The sequence below is a fragment of the Leptonychotes weddellii genome, chromosome 5, assembly GCF_054177405.1.
Source record: "Leptonychotes weddellii isolate Sample4059 chromosome 5, ASM5417740v2, whole genome shotgun sequence".
Taxonomy (NCBI): Eukaryota; Metazoa; Chordata; class Mammalia; order Carnivora; family Phocidae; genus Leptonychotes; species Leptonychotes weddellii.
In genome coordinates, this window is record NC_138373.1 from 151,569,673 (window position 1) to 151,585,720 (window position 16,048).

Below are 16,048 nucleotides of genomic sequence, written 5' to 3' on the forward strand. Positions count from 1 at the left end.
TCTGAGAGAGGGGTTACTCATTCGTGGTCCATTCATTCATTCGAGAAATCTTCAGGCGGCACCTACTGTGTAGGAAGACCAACGCGGCCCCTGCCCTACTATGTTGGGGGGCAGACAGCGACAGGAAAAAAATAACGAAGACGGTTTCAGCCAGAGCCTTAGGCACGGCGGGGCTGTGATGGGGACAGGGGGGCCCGGTAGAGCGGCCGCCCGGGGACGGGGTCGTCCTGTATTTCCGGCACCCACCCCCGCGCCCCGGCTCCGCAAAGAGGTCACCACGCTAGCGACGAGCGCGCCCTCCGCCCGGTCCGCAGCACGCGCGCCCCCGCGAACGAGCGCGCGCGGCCCACTGCCCGCCCGCGCCCCGGCGCCCTCCGCGCACGACGCCCCCTGGCGGGAGCCCTGGACCACACCGGCCGCGCGAGCAGGGGAGGGGGCGGGGGCGCCGCGCACGCGCAGGGCCGGCGGCGCGCGCCGAGCGGGGGGCACCGCGCGGGTGCAGCCACGATGGAAGGGGGTGCGTACGGAGCGGGCAAAGCCGGGGGCGCCTTCGACCCCCACACCCTGGTCCGGCAGCCGCACACCATTCTGCGCGTCGTGTCTTGGGTAAGGACGGCTGGGTGGCCCGGCCGCGCCGGGGGTGGCGTGTCGTGGGGGCGCCGGCGAGGGCGGCGCGCCCGGACGGACCCCAGACCCGCCGGACCCCGGGCAAAGGTGCCGCAGCCCGCGGGGAGCCTTCCCGACAGGGTGCCGGCGCCCGCCCCCACCCTCCTTCCCCGGCCCCAGGCGGGGGTCCCAGCGCTGGCGAGGGGCGCCCGCTCCTGCTGCCGGCGCCCTTGCTGCCCGGCGCCCCCATTCGCCTGTGGCCCCGCCATGGTCGTGACCTCCAGGCCGCGGCTATGCGGCTCGCGGCTCGGGTTGCGCGTTGCCGCCCGGGCGGATCAGCGCCGGTGGGGACCGAGCCCGGGTTTCAGGTGGCCTTTTTTGGGGGGGTGGATCAGGGCGTGGATCATCTCATGGGGTGCACGCCGCGTCTGCTGTAGACGTTGGAGGAGAGGGCCGGAAACCAGGTTTGATGGCTTAGCCCGGAAGGTATGGAGCGAAGCGTCGGGAGCCGGATACCTGGCTTCCACCCGGGAACTGCCTCTCCTTCGCTGCGTGACCTTGGACGGGGAACCACCCAAGAAATGTTTATGGGAAACGAGGAGTTACATTCTGAGGTGGGGAGAGTCAACTCCTTTCTCATGCCTCAGTTTCCCGATTTGTAGAAAGGTGGGAGAAGCCACCTTGGGGTCTGATATTTCCTGAATCCATAACCGCCCCGCCCCCAAGTACACCTGGATGCTTGGGGGGGGGGGGTTAGGGGAGAGGCCCCCTACCCACAGGGAAGAGCAGAGAGGCCCGTTCTGGAGCTCCAGCCTGGTGGGGGTTAGAATCCCCCAGCAGTAGGGGGTCCCTGCTCAGACCTGGGGCTGTGGGGGAGGAGGATGGGACAGAGACAGTGAGCACAGAGGGAGGGGTTCAGATGGTCTGGGCAGCACCCCAGGAGAGGAAGGCCCGCTGTGGGAAGGGGTGCTTAGGGCCCCCTAGGGTTTGCTGGCCATTGCCCAGACACCCTCACTAGAGGGTCATGCCTCTGCGGGCCTGGGGCCTATTCCTGTGGGCCCATACCAGAAGGGCTAGGATTGGGGACACTGGGCAGGGTCACTTCAGTGACCCCAAGGGGCTACACCTAAGGCCAACTGTGGCCTCAGGGTGCTCAAGCCCCCTCACTTCCTGGGTTTTCAGGGCAATATTAGGGTCTGATGGGTGGGACAGCATGGGTGTTTATCTCTGGCCTCCCAGAGAGAAAGGAAGCTAACTGTCCTTTGTCAGAGAACGTTAAAACCTCTCCCTGGTGCCACAAGAAGCCATGTGTAAACCCCTTTCTTCTCAAGTACCCACCAGATGGGGAGCTCGCTGAGGGCAGGGAAGCCCCAGTGGCTGCACAGGACCTGGCAGTTGGCCTGGCACCCTGGGCACATCCAGAAGGCTTTGTGGTGCTGGATTCATTCATCTATGCCAGTCTCCAGCTCCGCAGAGACCCCGACTGGCCGTTGGCAGAGATAGAGCTCTGGGGGGGCACCTGCCTGATCCGGTGGGCCAGCTGTGTGCTCTGCTCCCCTTTGCCAGCCCCTGGTCCACGGGCCTGGGAGGGTGAAGCCACTGGCTTTGTGAGCAGGTGTGGGCAGTTTGCCTGGTTAGGGCACTTCTGCCTGTGACAGCTTCATTTAGCAAAGCTTCATCCAGTCTGCTGGGCCCTTAGGGAAGGCAGCATGACTCAGACGCAGCCTTTAGTGCTCAGGGATGGCACAGTCCCACTGGGAAGGGAGCCAGGTACCCCCCCGGGCAGAGGCCGTGAGAGCCAGCAGAGGGGTCCCCCTGCCATGGGAATCAGAGAGGCTTCGTGGAGAAGGTGATATCAAATTGGGCCTTGAAGGATGAGCAGGGCTTACCTCTGTTCATATCTGGGTGCAGGGAGACATTCCAAGCAGGAGGAAGGAAAAGGAACGGACGGAGAACCCACTGTGTGCGAGGTGGGGGGTGGGGGGTGCACACAGTCACCCAGCTCATTCCCCTACGGCCTGCATCACTCGAAGAAGCAGGCTCAGAGAGACCCAAGGTTACTGAGCATGTAAGCAGCAGACAGAGGACCGAACCCAAATCTTGGCATCTCCAAAGCACATTGATTGCTTCCCTGGGAGCTGGAAGAGGTCAGAATCCTGGGTTTCAGGACTGGGCAGGATAAAGGTCATCTGGGCCAACCAGCACCTAAGGCCCAAATCCCCCCACGGCCTCCTAGTTCTGCTCACTACCTTTGTGTGAGCAGAGGCCGCTGATACAGGCCGATTGTCACCTTTAAAAAATATATCGTATTTTTTTTCTGATCACAAAAGTAATGCCTGCTGATGTTTGGGAAATATAAACATCACTTGCGATGGTCACACAACAATATAAATGTACTGGACTTAATACCACTGTGCACCTAAAAGTGATGACGGTGGTACATTTTATGTCCTATCTATTTTACCACAATAAAAACAATCAGGAAAAAAAAAATCACGTGTGATCCCACCACTCAGGGAGGCCCAGTGCTTCCTTCCAGTGTTTTTTGAAAATGTGTGGTACGCCAACATGTTTTAACACGTTGACAAGCATGCAGAGGATGCAGTTGGTGACCTGCCCTTTGCCCTGGTGTTGCCTTGGCGCCCCATGGGGTCAGGGAGGCATCAGGCTTTACCTTCAAGCTAAGGAAGCCTGAGCTCCAGGGCTAGGGTGACCAGTTCATCCCGGTTTGCTGGAACTTTCCCAGCTTTAGCGCTGAAAGTCCTGTGTCCTGGGAGCCCTGTCAGTCCCACACAAACCTGGACGCCTGGTCCCTCCATCCAGGACCACTCCTGTATTTCTCCCGTGTAGCCCGGGGGCGGCCCTAGCCCCATGTGCTTGTGGGCTGGTGATTTTGTGCCACTTGTAAAAGACAGATCTTGTTTCTGAAAGAGGGACCCCCATACCTGGATCTACCCTGGAACCTGAGCCACTGGGACAGAAGCACGTTGCCCAGCATCTCCTCTTTGGCTTCCTCAGCTCCTCTCTGCGCCCCCCTTCCCCACCCACTGGCCCCCAGGCCCGGTGATTACGCAGAGCAGGCATTGAGCGCTTTGGCTAAGTGGGGAGGGGGCTGGCAGCCCTCTGGCTCAGCTGACTTGGACCTTTCCTGCCCGGGGTGAGGAGGGGACGGCTGAGAGGGGGGCAGCAATGGAGGGCGAGCTCAGAGCTGCTGCCTCTGACTGGGTTGGAGGGAGACAGCGTGGTGCTGGCTGGCGGCCAGGAGAAGACTGCCTCTAGGCTGCTCCATGCAGCAGCTGCGACCACCCTTGTGCCTCGGTCTCCCCAGCTCAGTGAGGAGGCTGAGCTAGGTCAGAGGTGCTCCAAGACTGCGGCCTGTCAGCGGACGCCTTTCTTTGTGCTGGGGCCAGGTGGGGGACACGGAGCTCCGGCAGGGAGCTAACTGATTTCATATAAAGGACCCCCCTGTGGCCTTTGCAATCTTTTAGACGGTCCACCTGATCTGCGGGGAAGGAATATTGGCGCTGGTAGAGGAGAGGGTGGTTGGTGTTTTAATGTTCAGTCTGAGCAAAACAGGATGCTAAAATGTTTGAAATTTCGGCGTGTTCAGGGTTGATTTCTGAACACCCCAGGATTCTGTGAGTAGGGTGGGTATCGCCCCCCCAAACGACAGAATAAGGCACAACCTGAAGGTCTGCGGGGTCCACATTCAGTGTACCCCCTGTGGCCTCCCTGTCTGGGTTGCCATGGTCTCATTTCATCAACACCCTCAGTCATCCCGGTGAACACTGACTATAAAAGCAGAGCTTGCTTTGGAAACACAGCAGCTTCGAGATGAGATCCCTTGTCCCCTCTCCCATCCAGATCGCCATTCCCTAGCCGTCCTGCATCAAAATCCTGGAGCTGTGGGGTGGCGAAAAGGGGTCCAGGGTGGAGATGGAGCCTCTGGCCAGCTCTGGCATTCAGTCATCCATTCCACAAATGCCAATTCCCTGCCCAGTACCAGCCTGTGTGTCCCACCAGAGACACTCTCAGTCCAGTGACACGGAGACTTGAGACACTACAAGAAGAAAATCCAGTAGGGGGTAGCTGCCTCTGCCAGGGGGGTATGGAGGACTTCCAAGGGGAAGTGACTTCTGAGTTGGTTCTGATAAAGATGTGAGGAGGGAACATTCCAGGTGAAGGGAACAGCATGTGCAAATATCTGGAGGCATGAGGTCCGAGTGGGCTTCAGAAACGATGGTGAGCTCTTGGGGGTTCTGGGTGTGTGAGTGAGAGTGACGTCACACTGTGGGTGTGCTCAAGAGTGGCAGGTGGAGGGGGGCGGCTCACAAAAGACCTCAGGTGGCAGATGCACACACTGGACTTCATCTGAGGGCCAAGGGCAGCCACAGAGAGGGGTTTCAAACAGAGAAGAGCTCCCTGTGGCTGCCATGTAGAGGTGTGGCTTGAGAGGGTCCTGGGGGCATCCTGACAGGAAATGGGTGGCCTCATACAGCCTGTCCTCTCCCAGCACCTGGCACAGCCCTGTCACTAACTCAGGGAGCTACGTCCATGGAGGTAGATCACATGCTCCTTTGGCGTTTATCACTAACAGCCTTGGAATCTTCCTTGTCTTTTCATCTGCTTGTGACTGACCTTTGGCTGGTCTATCTCACTTAGGTCTAGGATGGAGTCAGTGGCAAGGAGATCTTCAGGAGATGTTGGCTGGTAGGTGAGGTCTTCAAGAGACATTGGCTGAGGGCTGAGGTCTTCAGATGTTGGCTGGTAGGTGAGGTCTTTAGGAGACGATGGTCGAGGGCTGAGGTCTTCAGGAGATGTTGGCTGGTAGGTGAGGTCTTCAGGAGATGTTGGCTGGTAGGTGAGGTCTTCAGGAGATGTTGGCTGGTAGGTGAGGTCTTCAGGAGATGTTGGCTGGTAGGTGAGGTCTTCAGGAGATGTTGGCTGGTGGGTGAGGTCTTCAGGAGACGTTGGCTGAGGGTTGAGGTCTTCAGATGTTGGCTGGTAGGTGAGGTCTTCAGGAGACGTTGGCTGAGGGCTGAGGTCTTCAGATGTTAGCTGGTAGGATTCTGCCTTGTATCTTGGGTATTTCCTCGTGCACCGGGGCAGTGTGGGAACTTGGGAGCCTGGGGGAGCCTGGGGGAGCCTGGTGTTTGACGTGGGGAGCAGGATCGCCTGAGCAGGACCTTGGAAAATCCTGGCCTCTCCAAGCCTCATCTGTGACCTGCGACTGGAATGCTTAGGTTTGGGGCAGATTCGCAACTTTGTGAAGACGGATGTGTAAAGGGCCTGCCATACATCCGCTCCTCCCAGGCCTGTGGCATCCTGGTTGAGTGGGTTTTGTTACCCCACTTTAGGTGAGAAGCTGAGGCCCAGAGAGGTTAACTGGAGTGGCTGGGATCACAGCTGACAGCTTCCGCTTCAGGGAGTCCCCAGCCACATGGGGCGAGCCCCACGACCTGCTCCTGCAGGGACCTGCGCCTGCGCCTGGGAAGCTGGGAAGCTGTGAGGCAAGCCCAAGCCTGGGGAGAAAGAACAAAGGCTGAGGGAGGAGGGGCAGAGAGGAGGAAAACCAGGAGGAAAGGAGGGCAGATGGCAGAGCTGGCAAGGGAGCTGCGCTGGGCACCAAAGCCGGGGAACCAGCTATCCGGTGGGAGGACAGGCAGGGCAGGCCACGGGGAGGGGCCTGGGGCCTGAAGCCACGTTCTGCAACCCCTCTGACCCTGGCTGGTGGTATGACTTGAGCAGGATGCCATGTGCTCTGGGCCTCAGTTCCCCCACCTGTCAAAGGGGAAAAGGATAATCGGATTGGGCTTGTGGTTCCCAACCTTTCTATCCTCAAAGAACCCCCACTCTTGCTCCTAGTGGACTCCAGGTTGGGGACTTTTGGACCAGTCAGTCTTTGAAGAAGTGATATCAAGAACTACACCCTCACAGTGCTTTTGGGGGGCTTGCAGCAGGGGGCCTGGGTCCCAGGTCCATAGATGTGAGCAGAGAGTCGGTTGGATCCTGGCACGGCGGCTCACATTGCTGTGTTTCTGGAGGACACTTCCCTTCCAAGGATGGAATTATGCTCAGCTCCCCTTGCGGGGGAAGGGGGCCGTGGGGAGGGGGTGGCTGTTTGGCTGGGGCAGTCCTAGGCTGCCAGGCCCAGACTGTTTAGAGCACAGTCTTCCAGGAACCCCAACAAGCTGGGGCTCTCAGCTCACGGTCCAAGGGGCGAGCGGACATGGCCTGGGTCCCCGAGTCTTCAGCCCCACACTGAACATCCCTAATTATAAGCTGTACTGTAACCCGGCCTCCCCCGACGACCCCGCTCCCCTGGCAGCCTTCTTAAGGGGTTCTTCTTTCTGTCATACCCTCCCTCTGCCGAGCCTGGAGATGGAACAGGGTCCTCCTGGCTCCCCAGGCTGCCTCCAGACCATTCTCCCCCAGCTCTGACTTCTGTGCCAGCACTGAATCCCTGCCTCTTGGGCCAGCCGCAGGTCACTCCCCTTTTCCTTGAAGGTGCCTACGTCCTGACACTTGCTCTCCCTAGCACTACTCCTGCCTTCATTGCTGGTGACCGTAGCGCGCACCTCCATGACCCTGCTCCTACCCTGGCCTCGGCCTCCTCCCACGGTCCCATCCTCGGGCCGGGGCCCCGGGTGAGGCCTGGCCCACCTTCGCAGCAGCTGTCTGCACTCCCCCTCCTCTGTCTCTCCAGCTCTCTCTCACCTCTTGGTCTCAGCATCCCTGGGCCTGGGACCTCTGAGCCACTGGCCCTTGGGCTGTGCCCTCACCTCCTCCTCCCTGCCCCCCTGCAGCTGGGCTCCCCCGCGCTCTCACCCACCGGCACCCAGCCCCGGCCTCCCCCTCCCCCGGGCTCTCTCCCGTTCTGGGTCCCCCGCCGGCCTCCCTGCGGCCGCTTGCTCCGGGCCTTCAGAAGACCTGTCTGGTCACGGTCTCCAGGGGTTCTCCCTCAGTTTCTCACCTGCACCCCGCTCAGGTGTTCTCCCCGTCCTCTCCACCATCTGTGACCTTGCCACATCCATGGTCGCTTGTCATTAACGGCTCTCTCCGCTGAAGCTGGCCGGCCGTGAGAGGCTTCTCTGTCCTCCCCTTGGTCCCAACAGCCACAGGACGCACACACCCTGTCGTCTTCCCTTTAATACACACGGGAGCGTGTGCTGGGGGCCTGCTCTTTGCCGAGGGCTCACGGACTGTAAACCAGTAAGAACAGAGATGTGCATGCAGCCAGAGTGAGGAGACACTCAGGTCAGGGACAGGGAGGTGACAGTACAGTGGAGATGAGAGCGATGGGGCCAGCCAGGCGGAGAAGCGGGGAGGAGGACTTCCAGGCAGAAGGAGGGTCATGGTAAAGGCCGAGAGGTGCAGGAGAGCAGTGAAGAGGCTGCCACCCCCGTGGGTGGAAGCTCTGGGGGGACAGAGACTGCGTCTATTATGTCACTCTTGTATCCGGTACTAGATGGTGCTTTTAGCGTCTTGTAAGGGTAAACGAGGTGGGAAACTGCACTGCTCTGCTTTCCTCTTTCCACCCTTTGTCCCCATTTAGGGTCTCCCACGCAGCCTTCAAGGCCCAACTCAGATATCACCTCCTCCTTGAAGTCTTCCAGGATCCCCCCACCCCCAAGCTTGCTGTCTCCTCCCTGCTTCCCTTGTGCTCTATGTGAAAGGCTGTAAGAACTCTCAAAGCAGAAGGCATCTCCCCCTTTGTGTCTTTTTCTCTAGAAAGTGAGGCAGGGCCTGGGACCAGATTATCTCTCTGAAGACCTGGTATTTCCACAGAGTGAAAGAAACAGTGGACAATGTCAGGCTTATAGGAACTGGCAGGGCAGAGACAGGCATTGAGGTGAGGAGGAGCTCACAGACCTGGGTGGTTATTCCTGCCCTTAGTAGCGGAGAGACAGCAGAGAGCCTTGGTTTCCCCATCTGCAAAATGGGGAGAGCAGGGCCTGCCCCAGGGGGGCCGTTGGGGCATAAACAAGGTCCTGCCTAGGAGGGGCTCCGGTGGTGCTTGGTTGGCGTTCACAGTGCTTTTCCAGGGGTGGCATTGTTCCCCCTCCCTACCTCTGAAACTTCCGAGGTGGCAGGACCTGGGTGAGGAAGGACCTGGGCTGTAGTGGGGAGGGGGTGGATACTCCTGTCCCCAAGCAGCTGCCTGCGGCCGTCAAGCAGCTTGTCTCGGGGTCTTGGTTTCCCCCTGCCCCCCATGGTTACACAGCCACAGGAGGGTGAAGGTGGGGACAGTGCGGAGAGGAGGGGGACCCTTCAGATCACCCAGCTGAGGCTCTCAGTAGCTTGGGGACAGGGGTCTGCTTGCTCAGGCCCCTGCCCTGCAGAGCCCCCTCACCACCCCCACCGCTGAGAATGTGAGGGACAGCTTGCAGGAAGATTATGGCCTAATCCCCTGCAGGTCACATCCAAGGCTTCAGAACAAGGTGCCCGGGCAGGGGAGGAGAGAAGAGACCCTAGGAGCCCTCCCCGCCGCAACCCTGCCTCAGCCCTGCGGCTCCGCACGAGGCTCTCCAGGAAGCAGAGAGGCTGCCTGGTGCTCGTCATGTGCCCCTGCGTTGGCTTCAGCCATTTTCCTCATATGACCCCGTGGGAGGCAGGGCCCCATTCCCATGAAGGAGGGGGGCCCTTGGCAGCCTGACTCATCCCTCAAAAGCACAGCTACTTCTTTCCTTACAGCCTTTCCCTGGGACCCAGGAAACAGGATCAAGGACTTTGGTAGGGACACTGGCAGGAAGGCAGGGTCAGCTCGGGGTGAGGGAGAGGACTCAGCAGCCCCCCTTTTTTAGGGAGTGAGCTCCCCGTGGCCAGAGGTGTGCAAGCAGAGGCCCAAACTAGGGATGCTAAGGAGGGAATCCTCCCTTCTCCTGATTCCCATGCTGCCTGTGCCTCTGCCCATCTCAGATTTGCTATTTGCTCCCCTCTAAGCCTTTTCCTGACCCTCCCTCTGGGTCCAAGGAGGGAGATGTTCACCCACAAATGAACCAATAACTGGGGACATTTGTGTATAATGATGTTATACACAGTTTATCTGGGGGGAAACCCAGCATGTGCCTAAAGATGGTTAAAGCCAGCCTCTGGGTAGTTCCAGCAAACAGCAGTGACCTCTGTCCCCCATGCTGGCTGGGCGCGGCTCTCCCTGGAGCTGGGTCAGCCTGATGCCCAGCAGTGGCCCAGACACAGCCTATGGCCTGCCCGCTCTGTGCGGATATGGAGTAAAGTGGGCCCCGCCTCTCCTGCCCTGTGGGGTGGTGACATGGCTCCGGACAGCAGGTGTCCCTCACGGGACTCATGCTTGTCCTAGAGTTTGGGATCTGGAATTCCCTCCTGGGGAGGCAGCTGAAGGTAGAGATTTGGCTTACATTCTGGAATGGGACTGGAGGGAGGGCAGGCCTGGGCTGGGGGCTGGCACCCTGCTTACCCGCTAGGGGCCAGCCTGTTATGGGCCGGCTAGAATCCAGGCCTCTCTGAGCCTCAGCTTCCTTCTCTGTGAAATGAGCTAAGTGAGCCTGATTGTGGAGATGTTTTTCTTTAAAGGTTTTAAAGATACTTTATTTTTGGGCGCCTGGGTGGCTCAGTCGTTAAGCGTCTGCCTTCGGCTCAGGTCATGATCCCGGGGTCCTGGGATCGAGTCCCACATCGGGCTCCCTGCTCAGCGGGAAGCCTGCTTCTCCCTCTCCCACTCTCCCTGCTTGTGTTCCCTCTCTCACCCTCTGTCTCTCTCTCTTTGTTAAAAAATAAATAGGGGCGCCTGGGTGGCTTAGTCGTTAGGCGTCTGCCTTCGGCTTGGGTCATGATCCCGGGGTCCTGGGATCGAGCCCCGCATCAGGCTCCCTGCTCCACGGGAAACCTGCTTCTCCCTCTCCCCCTCCTCCTGCTTGTGTTCCCTCTCTGTGTTTCTCTGTCAAATAAACAAATAAATAAATGAAAAACAAAAAAAATAAAAATAAATAAATAAAAAATAAATAAAATCTCTAAAAAAAAAATAAAGATAATTTTTATTAGAAAGAGAGAGAGGGAAGGGCAGAGGGAGAAGGAGAAAGAGAATCTCAAGCAGGCTCCACACCCAGCTCAGAGTCTGACTCCGGGCTGGATGCCACGACTGTGAGATCATGACCTGAGCCAAAATCATGAATTGGCCGCTTAACTGACTGAGCCCCCCAGGTGCCCTTCCTTAGAGGTTTTGGTGAGGATTAAGTGACATGATTTTTGCCAGGCACTCCCAGTCGATGCAGAGCTCCTGCAGAGGCTGTGGGGTTAGCTCAAGGTCTCCTGGGGGAGACAGACCCAGAAATGAGTGTGTGCAGGGTCGGGGTGGAGGAGAGTTTTGAAGGGTGAGAAGGAGTTCGATCCTATCTGAAAGATGAAAAAGGTGGGGAAGGGCGTTCTGGGAGTGAGAACAGCAGGTGCAAACTTACCCGACAGCCTGCGGCCGGGCCCTCTGGGGTGGCTGAGCCGAGTGGGGGAGGGGGAGAGGGGAGGCCAGGGTGGGGTCCGGCTGTCCTGGGGTCTCCATTTCTGTGTCTCTGAATCCAGTACCCCAAGATCCTGAAATTCTGGGTACCCCTGATTTGTTTTTCTGAGTTCGACCTAACTCTGTTCCAATTGCCATCTGGAATCCATTTTTTTTAAATCCATTTTTAAAAAGACCCAGGATTGGATTATAAAGAAGGCAAAAAAAACAGCCTCGGCCCATTTACATTGGTGCCTTTAAAAAAAAAAAAAAAAGAAATTTTTATAGCATTTTCTTTAGTTCAAGGAAAAGGGGTGGTTTTTTTCCTGTGCCTTCCCGTGACCAGCGACCTCTCTGGGACCCCCCCTGAGGCCACCCTGTCCTGTTTCCAGGGTGCTGGTTCTGCCGCCAGGGACCTGTGTCCCGTCCCTCCAGCATATCTGCTTGTTGGGAAGAGTTCGCCCACAACAGCATAGAATTTCGTTCTGGTTTTATTCCGGGCCTCTGGTGGTGGCTCTGTGTGCTCCCTGCTGCAGATCAGGCCTTAGCAAGTCCCCTGGAGGCCGCCTGACCTGATGCGGAGCCTGGCGCAGGGCTCAGAGAGACTTGGGTTTGAGTGTGCAGCCACCCCGACCAGCCGTGGCCCTGGGCAGACCCCCGGACACTGGCCTCGCCCAGTTAGGAGGACGCATTTCAGTCACCGAGCGGATCCAGAGGGAGCCCCCCCTTCCTCCCAGCGGGATGGGAGCGCTGGGGGACAGAAACCTGAGGCCCATCCCAGCTCCTGGGGGGCTCCCTCCCACTAGGGTGGAGGGACAACAGCTAAATGGAGAAGTTAGGGGCGCCTGGGTGGCTCAGTCGTTTAAGCGTCTGCCTTCGGCTCGGGTCATGATCCCAGGGTCCTGGGATTGAGCCCCGCATCGGGCTCCCTGCTCGGCGGGAAGTCTGCTTCTCCCTCTCCCACTCCCCCTGCTTGTGTTCCCTCTCTCGCTGTCTCTGTCAAATGGATAAATAAAATCTTTAAAAAAATAAATGGAGAAGTTAACCCGGGGCTTGCAGGGTCCTTGAGGGAGTTTGGGGACCACAGGGGACCTTGGCAATGCTTCTCTGTGTGTAGACTCTCGGGCCCGGTCTAGGTGAGGCTCCCTGTCCTGACCCAGCTCTGCAGCCTGCAGGGGACGTGGTATGCACACCTGTGTCCCCGATGGGGACATGCACACACCCCCACCCCCAGCCTTCACCCTGGCCCCACACTCTTCTCTCCATCCGCCCAGGGGGGGCTCTTTTCAGACCTAAGTCACATCAAGTCACCCACCTGCTCTTAGGCCTGAAGTGGCTCCGAACTCACCCTGCCCCTGGCGGCTCTGGGGGTCTGGCCTGGGTGGGAGCTGGCTCCACCCCCACAGAACATAACCTGCGCAGGTAGCAACCAGGTTCAGAGAGGAAATGGTGTGGGGGGGCGGGGCGTGGGAAGGTGGGAAAGCACTGATTGGTGAGCCGTGGAGGGAGGTGAGGCCCAGGGGACTTGACCACCGGCCCTGGAAGCTTGGATCGCGTCTGGAAGGCGGTGGGGAATGGCTTTAGGGCTTTTCGTGCTGCAGGGTGGGGATGGGGATCCACAGGTCTGGTCACCCCTGTGACTTCTCACCATGTCCCACTGTGGTCCATCTGGCCCTGCCCCCCCCCAACACTCTCCCTGCCTCCCTTCCTCCCCGACCCATGCACCTCTCCAGCCCCACTCATTGGTCACTGCCTCCCACCTTCGGCCTCTGCCCTTTCTGTTCTGCCTGAAACACGCTTCCCCTCATCTTGGCCGGGCTGGCTGCTTCTTGTCTGCGCTCCACGATCGCTGCTTCGGCTCCTTCGCTGACCACTGCTGCGTCCCTCCCGCTGCTGCCCCCGCCTGCAACGCTTCGATGCTTCGTTATCCCATCCACTTGTTCAGCGTCAGTCTGGTGTTTGGGGACGCTGCCTCCAGGACACCTGCCGGTCCTCACGGGCCTGACTTCATCCCTTCCTCGCGAGGCGCCATTGCTTTACAGATGAGGGCACTGAGGCACTGAGAAGGCAAGTCCCTTGCCCAGGGTGACTTTGAGCGCCCTGTGTGCCGGAGCCGTGGGCCGGAGAGGAGAACCCGAGCGGGCACAGAGCCTCCTCTCTCTGCCTGCCCTTGGGCCCCGTGGATCCTCAGAGGATGTTGTGACCTTGTTCCTTACCCTCTTGGGGACTCAGTGTCTCCAGCACCTGCCTCCCGGCCTCTCCAGGGACTCCCTGCTTCTCTCCCCCCAAGAGGGCCCTGTCTTAATGGTTCCTCCTCTGCTTGTCCCCAAAGCCCCGACTTCCGCCCGCCTATTTCTCCTCCCACCTCCTCTTGGCCTGCTTTTGGCTGGGGGGGTCCACCCTTGTCCCCACCCCTGGTGGAGCCTGTCATTCAGGAAGTGCTGCCCAAGAGGGCCTTGCTGGTGCTCTTCCTTCTTCCCTGGGGCCTCTGGAGAAGGTAGTTAATCCTTGCTAAACCCCTACAGTGCACTGCTCTGCTCAGGGTGCTTGCATGTAATTTGCCCACTAGCCCTGAAGGGAAGGTTAATTTTTGCAGAGGACCAATCTGAGGCTCAGAGAGGTTGTCATTTGCCTGAGGCCACACAGCATAAGCAGCAGGCCTGGGATTTGACTCCAGCAACCCTGTGTGACTCCTCAGTGTCTGGAGCGCCCTCTAATCAAGAGGCTTTTCCATTCTGCTGGATTGGGGACCGCGGGTGACATCCAGAGCTGGGCCTCAGATTCCTGACCTGGCAGGTTCCTGGTAGGAACCTTGGACTTCTCTTAGCACACAGGTCCAAGGGGTGCGTGAATGGCAGTCCCGGAGTTGTGCTGTGCACGGCTCTGGCAACCGGCCATCAGAGCCCGCCTTCGCCTCCCGGTGTCCAGCGTCTGCCTGGCTTGTCCAGAATGTGTCAGTAGCCTAGGAGTCCCTTAGACAATTGCTGTGAAATCCGGACTTGCTGCCTCTCCCCTCCTGTGCCCCTGAGCACAGACTTGGCTCTCAGTCACACTATGGGCCCCTCAGGTGTCTGTCTGCTTCAGGGCCCACTTCCTGAGGCTGAGAGTCAACTTGGTCAGGTGGGTCAGGTGGGAAAGAGCCTACACTTGGGTTCAGGTTCAGCCTGTCCTGCTGACAACAGTGCCACCTGCTGTTTCTGAGGCTCAGTTTTCCTACGCCGCTAATTGGGAGCAGTGCGAATTGCCCTCTGCGCTTCGCGGGGTGATCATGAGGACGCAGAACGTGTGACACGGCCACCCCGAGAGCCAGCATGCCCGCGAGGGGCTGAACCGTGGCTATGTGTACATTCTCAAGTCTGGATTGGCAAATATGTGGCTCATGGGCCACCACGGCCCATCTGTGTGCTTGTGGTTGAACCAGGACACAGACCCACTCTTTCTTTTCTTTTCCTTTCTTTTCTTTTCTTTCTTTTTTTTTCTTTCTTTATTTCTTTCCTTCCTTCCTTTCTTACTTCCTTTCCTTTTTCCTTCTTTCCCTTTCCTTTTTCCTTCTTTCCCTTTCTTTTTCTTTTTTTTTTTTTAAAGATTTTATTTATTCATTTGAGACACAGAGATACAGATACAGAGAGAGAGCATGAGCAGGGAGAGAGACAGAGGGAGAGGGAGAAGCAGCCTCCTCGCTGAGCCAGGAGCCCAATGTGGGGCTCGATCCCAGGACCCTGGGATCATGACCTGAGCTGAAGGCAGATGCTTAACCGACTGAGCCACTCAGGCGCCCCTTCTTTTCTTTTTCTTTCTTTATTTCTTTCCTTCCTTCCTTTCTTCCTTTCTTCCTTCCTTTCCTTTTTCCTTCTTTCCCTTTCTTTCTTTCTTTCTTTCTCTCTTTCTTTTCTTATTCCAGAAAAACCCACATAGCGCACAATAAACCATTTTAAAGCACACAGTTCAGTGACATTTATGTTGTGCAACGATTGCCTCTGTCTAGTTTCAAAACTTTTCATCACCCCATAAAAAAAAAACCCCCCGTGCTCATTAAGTAATCGCTCCCCATCCCCCCTCCTGCAGCCCTGGTCACCTCTGGTCTGCTTCTTGTCTGTTTTGCCTGTTAAGGATACAGGACAGAAATGAAATCATGTAACATTGACTTTCTGTGTTTGACTTCCTTCACCTCTTTTTCCGCTTGTTTTAAGGTTCATCCAGTTGTAGCACGTATCAGAACTGTTTTGTTGTTTGTTTGTTTTTTGTTGTTTTTTTAAAATTTTTTTATTCTTATATTAATCCCCATACATTACATCATTAGTTTTAGATGTTGTTTGTTTGTTTTAATGACTGAAAACTATTCCATTATGTGGAGATGCCCCAACCTGTTTCTCCATTCATCTATCGACGGACATTTGGGTTAGAATTTTTCTTAACACACAGTGCTGTGAACCAGTGGTCTCCACACTTTTGGTCGTGCCATTCTTTAGGAAAAACTTTTCAATCAGTCCTCCCATTAAATGTAGATTTATTTGTTTGATATACATTACTACTACACAGATCCAGTACATTACAGAATCCATGTAAAGTATGGACATCTTAGGGGCGCATGGGTGGCTCAGTCGTTAACCGTCTGCCTTTGGCTCAGATCATGATGCCAGGATCCTGGGATTGAGCCCTGCATCGGGCTCCCTGCTCGGTGGGGGGGCTGCTTCTCCCTCTCCCCTGCCCCTGCTCATGTGTGCTGTGTCTCACTCACTCTCTCTCAAAAAACAAGTAAAATCTTTTTTTAAAAAAAAGTATAGACATCTTAGGAAGATGAGATTAAAAAAAATAATAATGCTTTTCATGTGTTTTCCCACACCTGCCATGGAGTTACTGCCCATCCTGCATATTAGCTGAGGATGAAAATGTACCTGAAATTATAGTTTCTTATTTTAGAAAAATTGGAAACCACAAAGAAGTGGAAAACAGACAATAAAAATACCCTCTGGC

General features: G+C 57.1%; 1 protein-coding gene across 3 annotated transcripts in view; it reads left to right on the forward strand.

Annotated features, from left to right (window-relative positions):
- The first annotated feature begins 447 nt into the window (after positions 1 to 447).
- Positions 448 to 16,048, forward strand: part of SYNGR1 (synaptogyrin 1) — a 27,306-nt gene continuing 11,705 nt past the window's right edge. For all 3 annotated transcript variants that reach the window (XM_081822511.1, XM_081822512.1, XM_081822513.1), the window contains exon 1: positions 448 to 606. In XM_081822511.1, the coding sequence (XP_081678637.1) occupies positions 508 to 606 (99 nt within the window). In that variant the 5' untranslated portion in view covers positions 448 to 507. The remainder of the gene's footprint in view (positions 607 to 16,048) is intronic.